Source organism: Globicephala melas, chromosome 5 (genome assembly GCF_963455315.2).
Source record: "Globicephala melas chromosome 5, mGloMel1.2, whole genome shotgun sequence".
NCBI classification, from domain to species: Eukaryota; Metazoa; Chordata; class Mammalia; order Artiodactyla; family Delphinidae; genus Globicephala; species Globicephala melas.
The window spans coordinates 131,418,046-131,439,489 of NC_083318.1; the positions used below are offsets into that span (position 1 = coordinate 131,418,046).

General features: G+C 42.5%; 2 protein-coding genes across 2 annotated transcripts in view; one reads left to right on the plus strand and one right to left on the minus strand.

Annotated features, from left to right (window-relative positions):
* Positions 1–19,058, minus strand: part of LOC115858093 (serine/arginine repetitive matrix protein 1) — a 44,875-nt gene extending 25,817 nt beyond the window's left edge. The window contains exons 1-2 of the mRNA XM_070045519.1: positions 19,043–19,058; positions 18,008–18,760 (exon numbers count right to left, since the gene is read on the minus strand). Coding sequence (XP_069901620.1) covers positions 18,008–18,760; positions 19,043–19,058 — 769 coding nt within the window. The remainder of the gene's footprint in view (positions 1–18,007; positions 18,761–19,042) is intronic.
* Positions 18,594–21,444, plus strand: part of FAM13A (family with sequence similarity 13 member A) — a 356,140-nt gene continuing 353,289 nt past the window's right edge. The window contains exon 1 of the mRNA XM_060299807.1: positions 18,594–18,952. The gene's annotated coding sequence lies outside the window, so the exon portion shown is untranslated. The remainder of the gene's footprint in view (positions 18,953–21,444) is intronic.

Below are 21,444 nucleotides of genomic sequence, written 5' to 3' on the forward strand. Positions count from 1 at the left end.
CTGGGTCACACAATGAAACTGCAAAGCTAGGACAGATTAGTGAATCTGCCAGAAAGGATTGAATGTGTGCAGAGAGCACTTACAGCACCTCTCTTGACTCAAAATGGATAAAATATTTTCTCAAGGAACCTGGTCTCAGAAGCATTTATCAACCCCATTTTCACACAGAAGCTTGCATAATATTAACAACCAACTTGTTTTAGGAGGAAAAATATTATGTGGAAAGCTTTTCATCCTGAGTTTTAGCAAAGCAAAGCAAAGAGTATATTGTATTAGATTTCTTTCTTAACATCAGTGTTTAATAAAATGTTCACTTTATATAGAATGAGCCTAGATACAAAATAAAAATAAGTAGTTACATAATAAAAATGAAAGAACTATAGGTGCTCACAATGTAAATGTAAAGAATATGCCATACATCAGGTAACCCTTTATTAGAAGTTACAGATTTAACATAATAACTTTGGGTGAGTTATAGTTACTATTATGTTGAAGATACAAACACTAAAATTGATCAACTCCAAGTATGTTCAGAATTTGCTGATAAGTTGCCTTTATAAAGGAGATCATTAGCCTTGCTTGTTAAATAGGCCTTTTCTTATCATGTACATTGTTTAATATTTAGTTATGAAAAGAAGAAATATGATAATGTTAATTATAACTATTTTTGGAATCAGGTTGCTCTTTGGGCCTTGAATAGGAACAAATTGAAATATAATACAAGATCTATCAAATCAGAGAATAGTAATATTTTCACATTAAATATTGAATTCAAGTTAAATTTTTTACTCCAGTTAAAACTAAATATTTTTGTTAAAGACTTCTTGGAATATTTACAGGATAATATTTGCACACAGTCGTGGCTTCAGATGGATTGACATCAATGTCACCTGGAGAGGATATTACTGAAAAGTAAAGTTATTGCTAAACAGGAAAACAAAATAATTATCTTTAGTCTTTTAAAGAAATAGTGGTGAAATGGGCTTCTACTATTACATTTATAAGAGAGGATGAACTTCAGAGTGATTCCAGGACTCCCACAAGGTCAGGTAGCTAGTTGAGGGTTAAAGCAGGTCCACAACATACGTCTCCCGTTTCCAGGCCAGAGCTGTTTCTCTGAACATTCTTTGTGAGCATCAGTACGGGAAAATCAGGTGCTATTGGCGTTCTGAGCGTTTGAATTTTTATTCTGCAGGACTCTCCCACTCTCTGCAAGACATCTAGCATTCCTATGCCAAACCTATTAAATCTTAGTAGCACCTGCACATTCCCTCCAGCTTTATAGGTATAATTGACAAATGACATTGTGTTGTTTATAGCATCCGTACATTCTTAAACGCCTCTAGGAAGACAGTACTGCCTTAGTGAAGAAATATATATATATTTCAGAATTTCGTGTATTAGGAGGAAGTGATAAAGAAGGAGAGTCCCAGATGTCTCATGAAATTCTTTTACTTTCATTCCTTAATTTCCTAAGTATGCAGTGGCTCTTCCTGAAGCCTAGTGGAAGAGCTTCCTTCTGGTCTTTATACTCCCATTGCCAGCGTGTCCAGAAATGAAAAATGAACCCCACTGGGAAGCTGTAACTAGAAATGAAACCTTTTTACTCCCCTTTGTTTTTATGCTACTTGTGCATTTTTTATACCCATTGTGGATTTGTTGAGGAACACACACAAATATGACATTATGTATCACCTATTAAATGTAAGTACACTTAATGGTTCTGGTAGACATCTTAAGTGGAAGAGTTAGAAAATTCACTTGTATGTTAGATATCCAGTCTTATCCTTTAAGTTTGAATAGTCCTCAGTGAATAAGCTAAGTCAAATAAGAAAATATTCCTTTATAGTTAAATAAGGGTATCATAAAGTAATAATCCCAGTTTGACTACACGAAATGCGAGAAATTACTGTATATGTGTGTGTGTTGATTTAACCAAACATATTATTTACTACGTGCCAGGCATTGTTCTAAGCATTTTACACATATTTATTCAGGTAATCCTCATAGCAATCCTAAGGTAGATCTTATTTTATCCTCATTTTATAGATGAGGAAACAGAGGTGGAGAGTAAAATGACACAGCCAGCGTACCGCAGAATGAGAATTCCCACCCAGGCAGGCAGGACCCATAGTCATTTTCTTCACCACCTCACTATTCTGCCTCTCTACAACACAAGGATTACATGGGAACACAACACTGTGAAAACCAAGTTTAGGATTCCAGCCAAGCAGAAGAAAACCCAAAGTAACCACTTGCAAATCAGATGTTGTTTTGCTGCATTTGAAACAACAAGTCTTCTAGCTATCATTTTCTAGGAATTTCATTAAAATCTGGTTTTCCCAGGCCCTGGTTTTGTAACCTCAACTATCCAAGGGAAAAAAATAGATTAGTGAAAAGAACTATATATTTGCTTTCTCGTTTGTATTAATATAAAATGGTCTCACATATGTGAATTTTAATTTTTAACAGTTAAGCTTGAACAAGAGATAATAGCAGAGTTATAATTCTTTTCTCCTTAAACAAACCTGTTCCACATTCTAGGAAAACCCTGTTTAGATGCTCCATATCCTTTTTCTGGTTTGAGCAGTCTCCACCAGGGATAGAGAATGGTGATGGAAAAAACCTTGAGCACAATTCTGGTCCCAAACAGAGAAACTTTTCTTTCACATTGAGATTTTATGTGTCTAAATAAAAACTAGTTCTTCCTCCTGGGAGCCAGAATATTATACTTGCTACACTGGAAATTATAACAATTTTATATTCATTTCCATATATATGGTTCCTCTTTAATTATAACCCATCAAAACAAAATTATCTTTATTGTGGGTATATGATTGGGATTCCACTGTGAGTGATATAATAAAGCATTCGTCTTATATTCCCAACTCCTAAAAGAGTACCTGGAATAGAGGAGGTACTTAGTAATTGCTGAATAAATTAGTTATAGGAGAATGGCAAAGGGAAGGGAGAAATGTGTCTTTATCAAAATACACGATATGCCTGCATACTTTTCTTATGTTTATCGTTTAAACTGGCTTATATAAAAATAAAATTCTTGTTGGTGACATTAGATTTCAAATGTCTATTTTCTACTTTCTGGGACAGGAATGAGCATGAAAAGATCATATAAATCTGTGATAACTGATGAATAGTGAAAGCTTTTTTGTTCTCCAACAGTTTAAGTAACACTTCACTTTACATTAAAGAAATGCTCTTTTCTTCTGAAATTTAAGGGTCAATATAAAATGTTAAAGTGAGAAAACAGTTCTTGGTGCTTATTGATTTTTCACTGACTGACAATGTACTAGCCATTGTAGGTTGAAGCCAAATATACATTAATAATGACCCTCGCCTTAGAAAGCAAGGGTCTTGCTATGCAAGAGTAACATAGAAACTGAACATGGAGGGGGAAAGGTGTGAGAGTGGAAGATCTCGAAATGAGAGAAAATACCAAATTTTACTTCTTCGGTATTTTTTCTAGAGCCAACTTTGGCCACTACTTACCCCAACGATCTGGTTTCCTTGTTGTCAAGCATCCATGCCTCCTCCTAAAACATCAGGTGATCGTTGCTTCAGTTTTATTTGAAAACCACTCTTAGCAATACTGTTTAGAAGGGACAGTCCCTGCCGTAAGCTTGAGAGCTCCGGGCCCTGATTGGATTAAGCCAGGCAGTGGGACTCATCCACAGTTCAGGCCTAGACGCACACGTCAGCTCTCAGAGACAATAAGAGATGAGAAGACATTTGCTGGGGGTGGATTTGGTGCTAGAACATGGGTCTTGGAGCTCACCAGTACCTTTCTGTGATGAGAGAAGCCAGCCTGGGGGCGAAGCTGACTTACAGGGATTCTGATAACAAAGATGGACCCTGTGAGCATGGGTAGAGTCCTTAATCAAGCTATACCTAAAGCCATGCTTCCCTCTGGACTTTCGAATCAGTACCTAAGAGCCTATCACGTTCCTCCTGGAAAACCAGTATAACACTTGCTTTATAGAGTCATAATGAATACAACATCCCCAGTGAGGCTACTTTTCAAACAGAAGCAGGAGACGGAGAAAATGTGATGGTCATTCTCAAGTACTTTGTAAAATAAAGTGGGAGAATGATTTACCCAAATTGAAAACTATTGCTTCTAATTATGTAATTATGCTGTTATTTTTTTATTTGCAAAATGCTTTGACTTGCTGTTTTATAAAGAACTGAACATATCTGATTTGTCTAAAACTTATACTGTGCTTTTTCAATATTACCTGACTTTAAACTACATTCAAAGTATAACAGTTGGACAGAAAAAATGTTTAATCCTTTTGCCCTACAAAATCAAGAAGATGAATTTTTTTCTGTTGACCTATGAACCGCAACAGTGGGCTTCTTCTGCTTCCCCTCGCTCTGGCTCTCTGAGAGGCCTAGACTATGTTTTTCTAAAACAAGGAAAAGTAATTCATGATGACAACCGAAAGTCCTACTTTACACTTTTTATTTTTAAGAGGTAGTGATGTTTCAGGGTTTGTAGAGTGGAGCCTGTCACTTTTGGTTAGGTTCAAATCCAGTTCCATAGGTTGAAAATGAAATTAGAGAGGATTAGTTGAGCGTTAAAATTTTTTTAAGTGAAATTTATGATTTAGAGTGGAAAAAAATTATCTTAATGTTAATTTTCAAGGCAGTTGATTTAGAATGTGTTTCACATGTTCCCCCATTTCTCTCCCACAACTTTTTCTCTGTTGCCATGAAGTCCAGCACAGGGACAAGAGGCTCACTCAATACAGACATGTGGGCTTCCCCTCCCTCCTTATCCCCTTCAATTCCCCTTTGTTTAATCCTATAGGCATGGTTGGTAAAAATGGCCATTGATGATTAACTCAATCTCCACCCCCTTCCTTTACCCCGAGGTTGGGAGGTGGGTCTGAAAGTTCCAAGCTTCTAGTCAAAGCAACCAGCCCCACTCCTGAAGCTATCTGGGGGCCCCCAAAGAGTCATCTCTTTAGAATATCACCCTTAGCACTCAGGAAATTTTTTTTTAGTTTTTGAAGAGAAAAAATTGAGAAGACACACAAAAGTGGAGAAGCAAAACATACATGTTTGAAGTAAGACTAAAAGAGGGGGACTGGAATGCAGAGAGAGATGAGCAGGTCCCCATCTTTTGAGGGAGAAGCTTAGAGAAGGAGGAGGTACCCTCTATTCTTTTTTCCCCTTTCCTTCATCTTCCCACTCTCCCTCCCTTTTCTCTATCTCCCATTTTCTTTTAGTTAAAGAGAAGGAAGTAGACTTGGCATCTGGGAGTAATGAGATACACTGATGGAGGAAAGGATTCCCTCTGTCCTCATCACCATCACCGTTTTATCACCACTGAAAGGTACTAGAATCAGTTTGCACTTACCAGTCTTATTTGTTTCATCTCTCATTATCTTCTATTTAACATTTTTAAATTGTGAAGTATCACGTGCATACAGAAAATCACGGAACGTGTATTGCACGGTTTATTTACTGCCATTAACTCTTCAACTGACTGGTACTGGACCCCGCCCTTCATCCCTCAGTGACCCTGCTCCCATAAGGGTCACAGTGACTCGCCTGCAATGATTATATTGACAAGTATATTTTATTTTTCAAAGTTCTGTTTAGTTCCTTCTCAAATCTGCTTGATCTTTAAGTCTATTTCTTGCTTATATTTTAAACCTTCTCTTTGTAGAAGCTAAACTTTGCTATGTTTGCATGCTATAGTAATTGCAATAAGTAGAGTCTGAGTGGGTCTGAGGCTGCTTTCAGTTGTTTCTGCTGGCTCTTACGGCGCGTCGTGAGCTCTTTTTCTTTGGACCTTTATCCATGGAATTTTTTGAGGACTATGTTGAAGTTGTATTCCTTCAGAGAGAATTTGTGTCTATTCCTACCAGTCTTCTGCAAGCACAACCATCTTAAATTAAATTGTTGGCTGAATGGTCTGGGGATAGACAGTAAATTCGTATTGCAAACCTATAAGGAGTCAGGCTCGTGTTTACAAATTCTGAGGAGAGATGTTTCTATTCCTCCCACCCAATGCCAGGGTCAAAATGGGACAGTTTTCTTGCTGCCCCTCCTGTGCCGCAAGTGTATTCTGATTCCTTTTCACTGAAGATGTAAGTCTTTTTTTTTTTTTTTTTTTCTTTTTTTGCGGTACGCGGATCTCTCACTGTTGTGACCTCTCCCGCTGCGGAGCACAGGCTCCGGACGCGCTGGCCCAGGGGCCATGGCTCACGGGCCCAGCCGCTCCGCGGCACGTGGGATTCTCCTGAACCGGGTCAGGAACCCGTGTCTCCTGCATCGGCAGGCGGACTCTCAACCACTGCACCACCAGGAAAGCCCCGAGATGTAAGTCTTTTGTGATCCCAACTTTATGGGAGATTTTCTCCTATCTCTCTGACTTTTATTAAATAATTCTTTCCTGTAATTATTTGAGTAAACAATGCTGTCCACTCCTTTACTGTAAAATGCTTGAGGATAAAACTTTTATCTTAATCAAGAATATAGTGTTCCATATGGCACTGATTCGTTCTGTCAACCAATACTTATTTTATTTATTTATTTATTTATTTTTTTGTGGTACGCGGGCCTCTCACTGCTGTGGCCTCTCCTACTGCGGAGCACAGGCTCCGGACACGCAGGCTCAGCGGCCATGGCTCACGGGCCCAGCCACTCCGCGGCATGTGGGATCTTCCCGGACCGGGGCACGAACCCGTGTCCCCTGCATCGGCAGGTGGACTCCCAACCACTGCGCCACCAGGGAAGCCCAACCAATATTTATTGAACATGTTTGTCCCAGGACTATTTTGTATTCTGGATATACAAAAATCATCAAGGCATTTAAAGTCCCTGCTATCCTGGGGCTCAAATTTGTAAGTGTACATCGTAGGTGTTCAAAAAGTATTAGTGAAATAAATGAATTATCCAGTGATGAGTAACAAGAGAAAAGAAAAAAAGAGAATTGTCAGCCACAAGAGAGTAAGGTTACATTTACAGAAGTGTCGGCAAAAAGGACCAAGAGAGTTAAAATTAGCTGTCTAAGGAGGCATTCCAGAACCAAATCTAGGTTGAGTGTCAGATAGGGCCCAAGATGAGAATCAACTGGCTTAACTGGAATAGGAAAGTCTAGAAATAGAAAGCTAAACAATATCCCAACAAACTTGTAGTGTTCTTGAATATCTTGCTTTTTATCACAGCTCTGCTATGTGTACATATGTCATTTAAGAGCACTGGCAAATAAGATGATGACAATGGCTCTGAGGGGTACCTCCTCCTTCTCCAAGCTTCTCCCTCAAAAGATGGGGACCTGCTCATCTCTCTCTGCATTCCAGTCCCCCTCTTTTAGTCTTACTTCTTCAAACATTTACGCTTCTGCTTCTCCACTTTCGTGTGTCTTCTCATTTTTTTCTCTTCAAAAATTAAAAAAAAATTTCCTGAGTGCTAAGGGTGATATTCTAAAGAGATGACTCTTTGGAGGCCCCCAGATAGCTTCAGGAGTGGGGCTGGTTGCCTTGATTAGAAGCTTGGAACTTTCAGACCCACCTCCCAACCTCGGGGTAAAGGAAGGGGGTGGAGATTGAGTTCGTCATCAATGGCCATTGATTTTACCAACCATGCCTATAGGATTAAACCTCCATTAAAGCCCCTAACCACAGGATTCAGGAAGCTTGCAAGTTGGCAAAAACATCCATGTGCCAGGAGGGTGGCCCACCCAACTCTACAGGGACAGAGGCTCCTGTGCTCAGGACCTTTCTGGACCTCACCCTACATGTCACTACATCTGACCATTTGTATCCTTTATAATAAACTATAATAGTAACTGGGGGATTGTGGGAACCCCCAGCTTTGCAGTCAAGACAGAGAGAAGTGAGGGTAACCTGGGGACCTGATACGTGCCACTGACATGTGAAGTGAGGGCAGTCTTATGGAACTGAGCCCTTAAACCTGTGCGGTCTAACCCTGACAGTGTCAGAACTGTAGGACACCTCGTTGGTGTCAGCGTTGGAGAAGCTGTGTTGGAAAAGACACCGTGTATTTTGGTGTCAGGAGGGGAAAAAACCCTTCAGGCCCCTACCAAGCTTGACACCAACACTTGTAATTACACTTTTAATAAACTTCATGTTGAAATCGTATTAGTTTGTGACTACAAGATGACCTGCATTCCTCACAGTCATTCCCCCCATCACACCGCAGACTCTACCGGTTGCTTCAAGGGCAAGAAGCCTTCCGGATCCTCATCAAAATTTACCTCTCTCTCATACTTTTATTTCTTTATAATGTATCTTTTTTTTTTTTTTTTTTCGGTACGCGGGCCTCTCACTGTCGTGGCCTCTCCCGTTGCGGAGCACAGGCTCCGGACGCGCAGGCTCAGCGGCCATGGCTCACGGGCCCAGCCGCTCCGCGGCATGTGGGATCTTCCCGGACCGGGGCACGAACCCGTGTCCCCTGCATCGGCAGGCGGACTCCCAACCACTGCGCCACCAGGGAAGCCCTATAATGTATCTTTAATCGTGGCACTTTCACAATCTGCTTTGTGTTAGAGTAGGCAAGGGATGCACAAAGAACAACAACAAATTGTGGTAGAGGTACAGGGTATAGGGACATTGTACAAAATACCTGACCGGTGCTCCTCAAAACTGTCAAGGTCATCAAAACAAGTACATTCTGAGAAACTGTTACAGCCAAGAGGAGCCTAAGGAGATATGAAAACTAATGTAATGTGATGAGATCCAGGAACAAAAAAAAAGATATTAGGTTAAAACTAAGGAAATATGAATAAATTATAGAAAAACAAACAAAAACCTATTATGGTAAGTTACATGGATAGAACATATAAACAAAGAAAACATGCTATTCTTGAACAATCTAGAAACTTCTTAACAGATTAATTCACATACAAATCATTAGAAGTGTGGTCAATAAAAAGCCACTATTTGTCTACACTTCAGTTGCTCTACAATTTATTTTATATATTTAAATGAAATAAAGCAGCATGTCTTTAAAAGACATGCAGTAGTAGTTAAAAGGATTACCCTATCTTTACTCCTAAATTAGTAAAATATAAGTGTGTGCAAGAGCAATTAATAGTATCATGAAATAGCACTTCTTAGATTATCTTGTAAGTATCTGATTTTTGTATATTCATATGTAACATATAATTATAAATGTATATATACTAAATGGAAATTTTTTATATATGCCATTACTTCTAGTTCTATTTTCAAAAGAAAGGCAAGATTTACAAAAAAATTTATATTTCACAGAACCTAAAAGATATAATTATTTTACATACCATGAAGAAAGACAAAAATGCTGTCAACTATAATTGTAAGATGCTGTTGATTGCAAGAAGTATCCCAATTTCACAGGTATTAAAATGTGTATCTTTAGAATCAATCAAATACAGTAGTTTTTCTCATGGTAGAAACATTTTTAATTATACATTGTGCTAATTTAATTGGTGAGTATAATTTACAGTACTGAATATTTGTACAGTGCAGGAGAAAACCCTTCATTCTCTAGTTTTTTTAGAAAAGCAACTTAGGTATTTTATGTACTATAGGCTAAGTATCTTATTAACACAATTAGGAGACAAAGACTCCTCCAAATACTAAAGTAAATCAGCAAATGGCCCCCAAAAGCTGATTAACAGAAAATGGAAATACTATTCCCTATATATTGTCCAACTATAACAGTAATTTTAAAAAATACAACCATACTTTGGGAGTCAGCTTTGTGTTGTGATTATTACATTGAAACAGCTTAAAATATGTTTGTTTGGATTAGATCACATTGATTATCAAGACTCCTATTGAATTCATCTTTTAAGTTACATTTTTAAAGCCAAAAAGGGGGAAAAAAATCTGGGTTCTCTGTCATCTTAAATTAACACACCAAGACTATGTGTATAACCTCAGACATTTCTCATTAAGAAAAAAGAGTATCTTTATAACTTTATTCTGTTATATGACTTAAAAAAATGCTTCAGTGGATGAGGAAAACTGTTTTCCTTAAGTTTACTTTGCCTTTTTTTAGGTTCAAAGGTAATTATGTTTTCTTGGTAATAAGTTGCAGACGATCAACCTATTCTGAAATATAGTAAAGAACTGGGTAACATTTTTGTTGGTTTTAGAAGAAATTAGATATGATTTGGTCGGAAGTTCAGCTATTAAGGTTCCTCTTGAGAACAAGAGCACTTTGGGTAGTTACTTCATAGGTTAATGAGGCTGAGTCCTACAGTCAATTTTTCTCTTCTAATTTAAGAAAAAAAAGTTAAATGTTCCAAAACCTCACTGATTCCTTTAATATCTGTAGAGTAACTCTAATCTATCATGTCCTCCAGTGATTTAATTAGTTACAGTGGTATTAGCTAATAATCTCATTACCGAGTCACTATGAACACACAAAACCCCAAAGGTCTATGTCTGAAGTTCTAGGGATAGTCATAAATTACACCTAAAGTTCTATAAAGGAACTACACTAAATATTTTCATATCCATCTTTAGGTTGACCAATAACTGTGGAAGACAGTATGTATGCCTTACACGCCATCATACATCTATAGCACCTTTGTTTCTCGCTTTCCAAATTATACTAAACAAGTACGTTCTTGACATGGGTCTGCAACCCAGGCAGGCTTGGTTCTTGGGGCAACCTAGACCAGGAGGAAGAGTGAAGAGCTAGGAACAAGGATAAGCACCCCCCCCGCCCCGCCCAGGGATTTCCATGTAGAAAGGATGTCGGCCACCCCAATAACCTGTGGAGACATGGCTGGATCTACCCTCTAGCCCCGGGCCTGACCTTCTGATCAGGAGAAGATTTCAAAGATGCCCTCGTGATGACTGCGTCTGTCTGCTGCATGGAGCTTCACTGAAGGATTTCCTGAGCCTGGTGGATTTACAATGATACTCAGGTGCCTGGGGAATAGCCCTGGTGGAAGCATTCTCTGGAATTGCACACACCCAGCTAACAGTGGTTTTAAGGAAGCTTTTGGCTGACAGCCTCATGGATTCCTGCAGTCTGGATGCCCGTGGGGGAACGGAGGACCGCAGCTTCCTGCAAGGGCTGCAACCTCTGTCCTTGTCTCAGACAGGAGCGTTTGGTTGGTCTCTGCCAGCTCCCTTTGGGAACTCCTTCTCAGACGGGTATCATACTTCACAGGATTGGTGTCGAGGATCACAAAATAAACTTTGCTTTGGGGAACGCCCAGCGTCAGGCCTGGCACATAGCAGACATCCAGCACGTGAACTGGGCGCACCCCCTGTCCTCCAGGAGAGAATTTCACTACGGGACTTCCCAACCTGTGTCGAACAGGCAGGCCTGTGTTGGACTCCAGGACTGCAGTCCGGCCCTGGGAGGCGCGGCCTGGAGGGAACCCCTACCCTTGGCCACTAGGCCACCACTGTCCAGAGCTGAGAGAAGCAGCTTCTACTCCCTTCTTGGCCCCTAGTGACTAGGGAGATCAACTCCCTTCTCTGGGTCATTGGTAGGGAAACCGCCTAATTTCTCTTCTAAGCTGGGACACATGAGAGTAAAAAGGGCTCTGCAACACTTACTCTGAACAACCAGTGTAAATCAGGATGCTGCTGGGTAAGCCAGGCCCAGTGACCCCTGGACTCATCTGTTAAGATGGGGGACCGCACTGATGGTGCTGCGTCCTGGCTGGGCCCATCTGCTCCTCCGGTTTCCCCTGTGTTTGCACCGGCAGTTTGCATTTCTGCCTTTAGCATAAGAGCGCATCACCTCACAAGGATGCCTTCAGCTGCCTGGAAGAACCCATTTCTCTTTGAGCCCCGTTATCCCAGACTACAGCTAAAGCAGGCCCCACCTGTGCTTGTCTGTTTGTCTGTTTACTGATGGGCCCCTGTGATGACTGACAGCACACACTGTACTCTTAAGGGCCTGAGGGACTCAGCACTGCCCTCTTACCTGTGGCAGCAACCCCAGCCAGCATTCCCAGTGACGAGGCAGTGCCCTAGACCTCAACAAGGGTGCCCAGGCCTCCCGGAGGTCTGCACAGAGTCACCATGAGAGAAGGACTGTGATTCATTCTCCAGCCTAAGCCTGGAGGCCAGGGATTCTCAGTGAACAGCCATAGGGTTGCTTAATAGCTGGTGTTTATGAACACTTGGAGTGTGCCCGTTTAACCTGCCACCCTTTTACACGTGAAGAAACTTGAGGTTCAGAGAGGTCCGGAAAGCTGTCAAGGTTATCTAGGGAGAAAGCAGAGAAGCTGGTGTTTGTACTCCAATCCATTACCCTTCCACAACCCCACTCCTTCTTCTGAGCCAGAGTTTCACAAAATGTGCCAATGAGATATACAAGGTAATTTGGGGTTACAGACTGTCAAGTTATAAAAAAAAAAAAGTTTTATATTTACTTTAACTTGGACTAGAAAGAGACCGCAGTCAGCACACAAGACCTGTGATTTTGCTTAGGGTGGAGATAAAGTATATGTTTAAATAAGACCAGGTGAACTTTGTGAAAATACTAGTAAGTAGACACTTAGTAGTAAGTATTTGTAGTGCAGGTCCTGGCTTTGATTTGTAATACGTTGGGGGGCTTTGGCCACATTACTGGAGGCAGAGTGTCTCTGAGATCATGACCTGACTAGCTGTCTCCTGCTTCATGTCAACTGTGCCACTGAGTCCACCACGAGCTTCCTTAAATCCAGAAGATTCATGATGAAGGGACCACAGAGCTCAGTCTGAAGCTAGACTGAAAACAAAGAGAGTTCCAGAACAAGAGCACCATTATAACCCTCTAATCCTACTTGAATTGACTGTGCCTACTAACTGGGCCCTGCAGACTCTGTTATACTTACTGAGCATTCAAGGTTCTCCAGTCAACCCCTATATTGCTCTCTGAAATTAAATTATGAAATAGTAAATATTCCCACTACACAAGTTTTTTTAAAGTATGCTCTCAGTTGCCAAACACTTCCCATTTGGTCTGAGTTCTGTGTCTTTCAAATCCTCTAAAAAATAGGCACTTTTATAAATGGAAAATTTATTAATTTCCATTTATAAATTTATTTAAAAATAAATGTGTGGATACTTTCTTTAAGGTGCACAAAGTCAAATGAGAGCACATTATTTTCTGTGCTGCTCAAACTAGGGTACGTACAAGGAGCATGGGGTTAACACAATGCGTCTTCCTAGAGGATATAATTAATATAACAATACCTGGAAAAGGAAAAAGATTTTTGTATTAAAGTTAATTATGGAATTAGAATGCATAGTTTATATCGGCCTTTATGATAAAACAGGATTAAACCATTTCAATGTCATGACTGTAAGAAGTTTGAAGAGCAGAAAGCTCTGTGAAAAATGCAAAGCAGTATTCAAATATGTCATTACCATTTCCAGGCTTCAGAATCCCTTTGCCTCCAAGAAGCCAAATAGTTTCAGGACTTATCTGCACAAAGTTTCATTTCCTCAGGCCTCTCTAGTAAGTGAAATTGTGTAAACTGCGAGAGGTGTGTTAATAATAAGGTATGAATCCTCCCAAAGAAAATATTTTTAGAGGTTTTCCGAAAAGGCCTTTCTCGAACTCAAAGCCTCTGCTTTGTCAAAAGGCAGAATTCTGAGCTTAACAGTCCTCGTGAAGGACTGTCAGAGCTTCTAAAATCTCAGGTCAGTCACAACAAAGCTCCCAGTACATGGCTGGACCTAATTACCGTAACCAGTCTCCTGTGATATTTCTTTTACTCTAATTTTCTCCTGATCCTGTGTTACTTTAGTTTGGTCCTCCTAACTGCTACCTTGTCTGCTTTAAAGGTATTTTATTACTTCAGTAAACGAGGCCAATATCAGTAACAGATTCTGTGAACAAAGCCAACATCTATGTATTTTATTTGCAGGCCTGGAGCAAAGAAACTACAATCCCATTCCCATTTCCTTTTATAATTCAAACTAAGATGTCTTAAACGTGCCGGCATGCCTCACTGTGCCTAGCAGTAGATGGTCGGGAAATGATTTCTGAATTGGATTAACCTTCCAGTTTTCTTTGAAGTAAATTATTGTTATATTTCAGCTGAATCTGGTCACTTGCATCTCTTTTATCTCACCTCCCTCCAAAGGGTTTTCCCAGTGCAGCAACGTCAGGGATGATTCACACACTGGATCTGTTGAGCACACTTCTGAAACATCATTTCTGCAACTCGGTAACAGGAGCTAACACTTAGAGGACTTTTTCTGAGCCAGGTCCTGTTCTAAGCCTGTATTACTTAAAATCCATATATTAACTCATGTACTCCTCAAAACACTCTCAGAGGCAGGTATTATTCCTGTTTTACAGATGGGTCAAGTAACTGGCCCGTGGTCACACAGCAGCCTATGCTGTCCTATAGGGCCTTTCTCATGTTCAATTTAATGTCAGTTCACGTGGTGGCTCCACAAATGCACTGTATGCTTATATTCTCGGTATTAGTTCTCAAGAAAAATACGCTATTATGAAAGCAAATGACGTACTTTAAAGCTTTGAAGTGTTACATCAAATAGCTTATTAAAGAGAAAAAACTACTTACATATCTCTACTAATAAAGAATCAAAATGACAGATAATACAGTTTAATCCTTATTCTCTTCTAATAGCAATGATTTGGAAATGAAATCTGTTTTTCTGGAACAATGATGGCATTCTTTCCACAACTCTGAAGGAACTCTCCCTACTGCCAGATGAAATAAAAGTGAAGTGCAAGTCCTTTGCCTGGGGACGTTTTAACCTTATTTCTTCTTACTTCATTATAAAGAGACAGCCAATCTGAATTTCTGATTGTCCAAATACTATTGGTATAGAAATGCCATATTTCAGGCTTCAGAGTATTTTCCTTCAGTTCTCTGCTTTCACAGTGAAATACATGTACTTCAAGTATAATCTTTGCTGAGTTCTAAAATTTTCGGCAGGTAGAAAAAAACCGCGGTAGAAAGGTAAACTTACCCTCCACGTATTTCAGTTTGGAAACTGAAGTTCAGAGAAAGCCATAAAAATTCAATTTAAGAAAGATTTATTGATTGCCTAGAGTGTGCATGGTACTCTATTAGACAATGAAATTCAGGCACAAAACAGACACAGGATCCCTGGCCTCAGGTACCTTATGATGTCAATTAGTATAATACAGATTAGAAACAGACAAGATACATGTCAATGCTCACTTCCTAGGATGCACATTCAAGCACAGTCATTGAAGTAATCCAAAACAGCATCTAATCCTAAATTCATTAATAAAATATATTTGGCCCTGAAATCCACAGCACTGCAAACACGGTAATTAAGTTCCACTGCAGATAAAGTCACAAAGATGCAAACACACTGAAACCCTTACGAGGATTATTAATGACTTTTGTTATTCTGGGTCTTCTGTTTTCTTCTTATTATTGTTCGAAGCCTCCGCAACACCAGTTTATCAGACAGAAGCATGTCATCCTGTTGTTCTAGATAATCCAGTAAATTTTCGGTCCATTCGAGTGCAGCTTTGTGGCTAATATGCTTCTCCGGGTTCAGTTCTGTTTTTCTAGTCTTACTGGAAGGCTTGTGCTCGGCAGGCTTGGCCCGGTCCTCGGCACCTTCACTGTCGGTTAGCACTGGACAGTTTGAGTCATTACTCCGAGAGTCAAACCACTGATCGATATTCTCAAGGTCAACATGTTCACAGTCTTCTGTATTCTGTAAAACTGTTGCTAAGTTAGCTGCTAAAATGGCTCCTTCATCAATATTCATGCCTGAATTCTCTTCATTGCCAGGGAAAAGTTTTTTCCATGCTTTGGTTATGGTACTTGATTTTACCATGTTCCAAGCTCTCGACACTTCATAAATTGCATCTAACACTGTCAAGTTCTTCCAGAACATTTTGGGGTCAATTCCTTCATCCACGTACTTCTGGAGAAGTCCTGCTCGGTAGTATCTTTTTACTGTGGCTAGAACTCCTTGGCTCATAGGTTGAATGAGACTTGTGACATTTGGTGGTAGATATTTCACAATTATTCTACCATCATCTGAACTCAACAGTTCTTCATTTGGATGGGCTGGGGGAAAATCCAAAAGGAGCACTGCTTTCTCTAGAAGCCCCTTGGATTTCAAATGCTTCTGGACTTGTGGCACAAAGTACTTTTCAAACCACTGTCTGAAAACAGAATGTTCTATCCATGCACTTTTTTGACTGAAATAAGTGACAGGAAGGTTCGAGAGGTCAGCTCCTTTGAATGCACGAGGCTTTTTTGCTTTCCCCACAACACAAAGATTAAGTTTGTGTAAACCTGTGGCATTTGCACAACACATGATAATGATTCTCTCTCTGCTTGACCTATAACCAGAAGTACTCCGCTCAGTTTCAAGAGCTAATGTCCTTGACGGTAGACATTTCCAGAACAATCCAGTTTGATCAGCACCATAAATTTGTTCTGGTTGTAGATTCTCTCGCTCAACGAATTCCTGAAAGTTACCACAAAACTCACTGGCGGCAGTTTCATCTCCTTTCAGTTTTGTTCCTTTACCAACAGCCTTTGGAATACCGTGGCGCTGCTTAAATCGAGTCAGCCAGCCAGACGATGCATTAAAATCACCTTCCATCCCCAGGGCGTCAAAAAAGAACTTGGCTTGCTTTGCACAAATCGTTCCAGACACTGGAATCCCCTCTGTTTTCTGTTGGTTAAACCACTCTATCATAACTCTATCCAGTTCCTCATATGTTGATGACTTCATAGATTTACGTTTGGATACCCCACTTGTAGGATCTGAACTGTTTGCATAGTTTATTATCCTTTCTTTGTTTTTTTTAATATCACGCACTGTGGATTCACCAATTCCATACACCGCAGAAAGTTTTTTGAAAGAGATGCCTTCCTCAAGTTTCTTAATAATGTCAAGCTTGTCCTTAATTGTCAACACCACACGCTTTCGTTTCCCCAACATTGTATCTAGTATTTTAGACGATTACTAGAACAAGATACGTAACAACTTAGATTTGGACACAATGAGACTAGAAAATGGGGTTTTAAGGTCCCTTTCCTGCCCCCCTAGGACCTAGATGGACAGTGTGCTGGCCAATTTCCAGACAAGGCCTACATGACTCTCTTCACTTTGCTGTTTTGAAACTTACAAACTTCAAACAACAAGGACTGGCTCCACTTAATCCTACCTTCTATCTTGCCTCCTCCTCCCTTAGTTTAAGGTCTTTTCATGAACTGCGATCTCAGTGGCGATGACAACCAATATTGTACCAGCAAGGTCTCTAAAACAGTCACATTACATACTTGATTCTTGCCATCCTTATGGGCGAAGCTCTATGTTAAAGAAACTAAGACTCTGGTGGGAGTATTTGGGGCACTGTGCTAGGGAACAAAGAGTTGGAAGAAGGGCTTGCAAACCTGATAGGAAAATACAACGGGAAAACTCGCCCCTGACTGCTGTCCTTGTCAGGCAGTGCGCTGTATGGAATGCTATCTCCCCAGGCAAGGGCTGCTACACGATGTGCAAGTGAGTGGTTATGGAAATCGTAAGCAATCAGGGTAAGGCAAGCTGAACAGAAGGGAGCGGTGCAAATCAGGTGAAAGGGGACAGGCAGGAAACTGTGTACTTTAACATGACACAAACCTCCACCTCATGTGTTTGGCAACTGAAAAGGAAAAAGGTGGACAAGAAGTGGTGTCACATGATTAAAGAAAGCATCAAAAAACTTCATTGGCAGAAATCAGGACTCATGGTAGAGGGTATGGGGTGGGGGAAGGCTCAGTGAAGATGTTACGATAATCCTGGTGAAAGATGATCCTCGATGGGCCAACAGAAGTAGTTCCTGTCGGGGGCTGTATAGGCACTCGGAGCCTCCGAAACCTAAAGGAAGATACCAAAAACATTTTTCTTTCAATATCAGGGTCTGTGGCATTACCCACATCTATCCTGCGACTGTGTTGAGAAAATTAACGCCTCCTAGGAATGTGATGGCTAAATACGACACAGACTGCTTTCAGGCATTATCTAGAGTGTCAGGGCATGGGACCTGCATTGCCTACCTCCTGAAATTAAGCGGTCAGAGAGGAGCCGCGTTAGCGAGGGCCTCTCCCCGCACGGAGAGCTCCGGAACGCCGGACATCTTTGCTCCGTGGGAGCCCGGATTCCTCCGTGGACGCCAGCGACCAGGATGTCACCGCCGCAGCCAGCCAGCGAGCGGGCGGGCGCTTGGCCCAGGGGACGCCAGTCCGCGGGCCGGGGGCATCGCTCTCCGCCTGCCTTCGCGGCGGCCAAACCAACCTGAGAGCAAATGGAGTCTCCCGAGGGAGGCTGACACCGGCGGCGGCGGCGGCGGCGGCGGCGGCGGCGGCGGCGGCGGCGGCGGCGGCGGCGGCGGCGGCGGCGGCGGCGGCGGCGGCGGCGGCGGCGGCGGCGCGGCGGCGGCGGCGGCGCGGCGGCGGCGGCGGCAGACAGCAGGCAGCGAGCGTCGCCGCCGGAGCCGGAAGGCGGGGGATTAGGGGGCACGCGCGCGCCCCCGCAGGAACGTTGTGTCGGCGAGGGGGCGGGGCCTCCGCGGGCGAGCGCGCGGCCCGGGGGCGGGGTCTCCGGCGAGCGGGCGGGAGGGGGCGGGCACAGCCGCCGCGGAGTCTCTGGGCGCCGCGTGGGTTCTACTAAGGGCCCTGCTGCTCCAACCTGCAGACTGCTTCGCCGGCCAGCAGGGGGCGGTACAAGCTCACCTTGTCTCAGCCCTTTTCCCAGTGTCCCGGTTCCGTGGGCAAGGCTTCCTCCGCTCTCAGGTGCAATAAAAATCGCACCTTAGGAGGGCTCGCGAGAAAGCTGCGCATCCTCAGGTGTCCCGAGCGGGATGCGAATGGGGCAGGGCGAGCGCACGTGGAGCGTGTTTACAAATAGCGGCCCCGGCGTCCGCCCCTCCCAGCGCCGACTCCCGGGTATCCCCAGTCCGCCCGCCGCGGCACGACGAGCCGGAGCAAGGACCGCGAGCCAAGGTAGGAGAGAGCGGACGCGGGTCCTGGCCGAAGGCAGGGAGGCTGGCTCCCCTTGGGGACAGGGGGGAGAGGAGAGGACGTGGGGCTTACAGTCTGCAGCACCCATCCGAGCGAGCCCTGGACAGGTGGGGCGCAGCGGAGGGCGGTCAAACTGGATATCAGGTCTCTCCTCCCTGGTGGGTTGCTCGAGGGTGTGAGTCACGCTCTCCGTAGAAGCTGCTCTGTGCAGAGCTGCCTGTGCCCGAGTCTGTGGGAAGCTCCCTCGTGACTTTCCTGCCGCTCCTTCACTGCCTCTGCTTGTAGGTAGTAGTAGTAAGAGAATTGCAGTTTGACAGAGGCTCCCTTGGTTTGTTTGAAACGGAGATACTGTACGTTTCTATCTTGGCATTTTAAATGGAGGGAATGCGGGCACCTGTGTGCTAATTACCCTGCGATGAACCGTGCCTTCTCCGCGTTCCCGGACTCGCTTCCCCGCTGGGCCCTCGGAGCCTTCCCTGGAGAAGGGAGCTCCGCCTTCCTCCTGTAGCACCTGTTTACCGAGGAAACGCTTTTCGTCTTTCCTTTATTACCCTTTCTTTTCTGTATAATTTGAAAAAATGGAGAAGCCTTCAGTTAAGTTTCTCTAATTTCTGAACATAAATGTCTAACCTTTTTCGTTAACATAAAGTAGCGTAGTAATTCCTCATTTATTTGCAAAGGCCACGTTGTTGCTACAATGTTTCAAAAGGGAACTGACCTGAGCATTCTTACTGCAGAAAAGAAGATGTTGATTTTAAGGCTTCTAATTATCTGACTTCCTTGCCCAGACTGCTCAATTGCCTTCCTCAAAATCGTAGCTTTCACCTGTCTGACGTGTTGGAGAATCTTTGATATCCTAGATACACTGTGAAGTTCTAGTGGTTTTTGACAAATGTCTGCTTTTCCTGAAGGTAATCTCCGCCCTCCCCCCCAATCAACCACTCAGTCTTGGTAGACTATTTTGGATAAAGTGCAACTTCATGCTAGTTTTGTATCATTTTTTAAAGTTTGCCTCTTTTCTCTGATAGTTGTAACAAGCGCGAAAACAGTTGTATCCGAGGTATGAAACGTTATTCATTCCTCAGAAGGGAAGAGAACTGACATTTACTGACTGCCAATCAAAAGACACCGGCAGAAGTTGGCAACCTGATTTTCCCCCTACTGGGGTCACTGGTCCCATGATATTTAAATGAAATGAACTCTGCCTCTTACCTCCCTCCCCCACTATCTCTGGGGTTTAATTTTCTTCCGGACACCACTTGGTCCTTTCTGTTTCTGAATCCTCCAGCTTGCTTGTGTCTTACCACTTAGAACTGTTCCCTTTTCATCACCTTGTGTAAGTTCAAATCTGGAACACAGCCCACATTCCTTGATTTCCTCAAAACACCACTTGGTAGGAGGCAGTTGTATTTAGCCAACTTTTAATAAGACTTTACCCAAGGGGGTTTCCCTGGTGGCACAGTGGATGGGAATCTGCCTGCCAATGCAGAGGACACGGGTTCGAGCCCTAGTCCGGGAAGATCCCACATGCCGCGGAGCAGCTAAGCCCGTGTGCTGCAACTACTGAGGCTGCATGCCACAACTACTGAAGCCCGCGCACCTAGAGCCGTGCTCCGCAACAAGAGAAGCCACTGCAATGAGAAGCCCACGCACTGTGGCGAGAAGTAGCCCCCGCTCACCACAAGCAACGAAGATCCAATGCAGCCAAAAATAAATTAAATTAAATCTTAAAAAAAAAGACTTTACCCAAGACAGCTTTACACGAGATCCTTTCCTCTAACAGACTTGTTCCTTTTTGTTGGGGGGGAGGGGTTGCTAATTGCAGCAGATACACATTAGAGTACAAGGGGGGAACCTTAAAATAGAATGTCTGTCAGCCTTGTTTTATTAAGAGCCTAGCTGGCCACAGGGAACTTCTCATTGCCAATTCTTTTCTTTGGGTCACAGTCTTGCCTCCATCTTGCTTTGCTGTCCTCTCCCTTCTCTCTCCAGCATTTTTCTCAAGGCCCCTTCTCTCCTTCCCTCTCAGCTGCTTGTGAAATCTTAAGATTCTTTTTCCTTTATTACGCAGAGTCATTTCGTATACTGTTCTGTTTTCTAGTTGTTCCTTACCATTCACTGTGGTTTATTCTCTAATCAAAAGACACTTCACTCCTGTGGAGTTCTGCCACCAGTATTTCTTTCCTTCTACATATACACAGTTTCTCTTAATCCTTGTAATAATACTATGAGGCTGATGTTACCTCATTTATGTACAGGGGGAAAAAGGCTAGAAAAGCGTATGAATCTATCAAACATAGGTTGTAGAATGGAGTTTTATTTGGCTTTAAAACAACATTCTCTGCCCACGCTATCACAATCGAAGTATTTAATTTAACTCAAAGACATGAAAAGAAGAAAGTGTATCATGATTACTTTTTTGCAAAATTAAAGTTACCCTTTATTAAAATGGAACTTTTGACATTAACCTACCA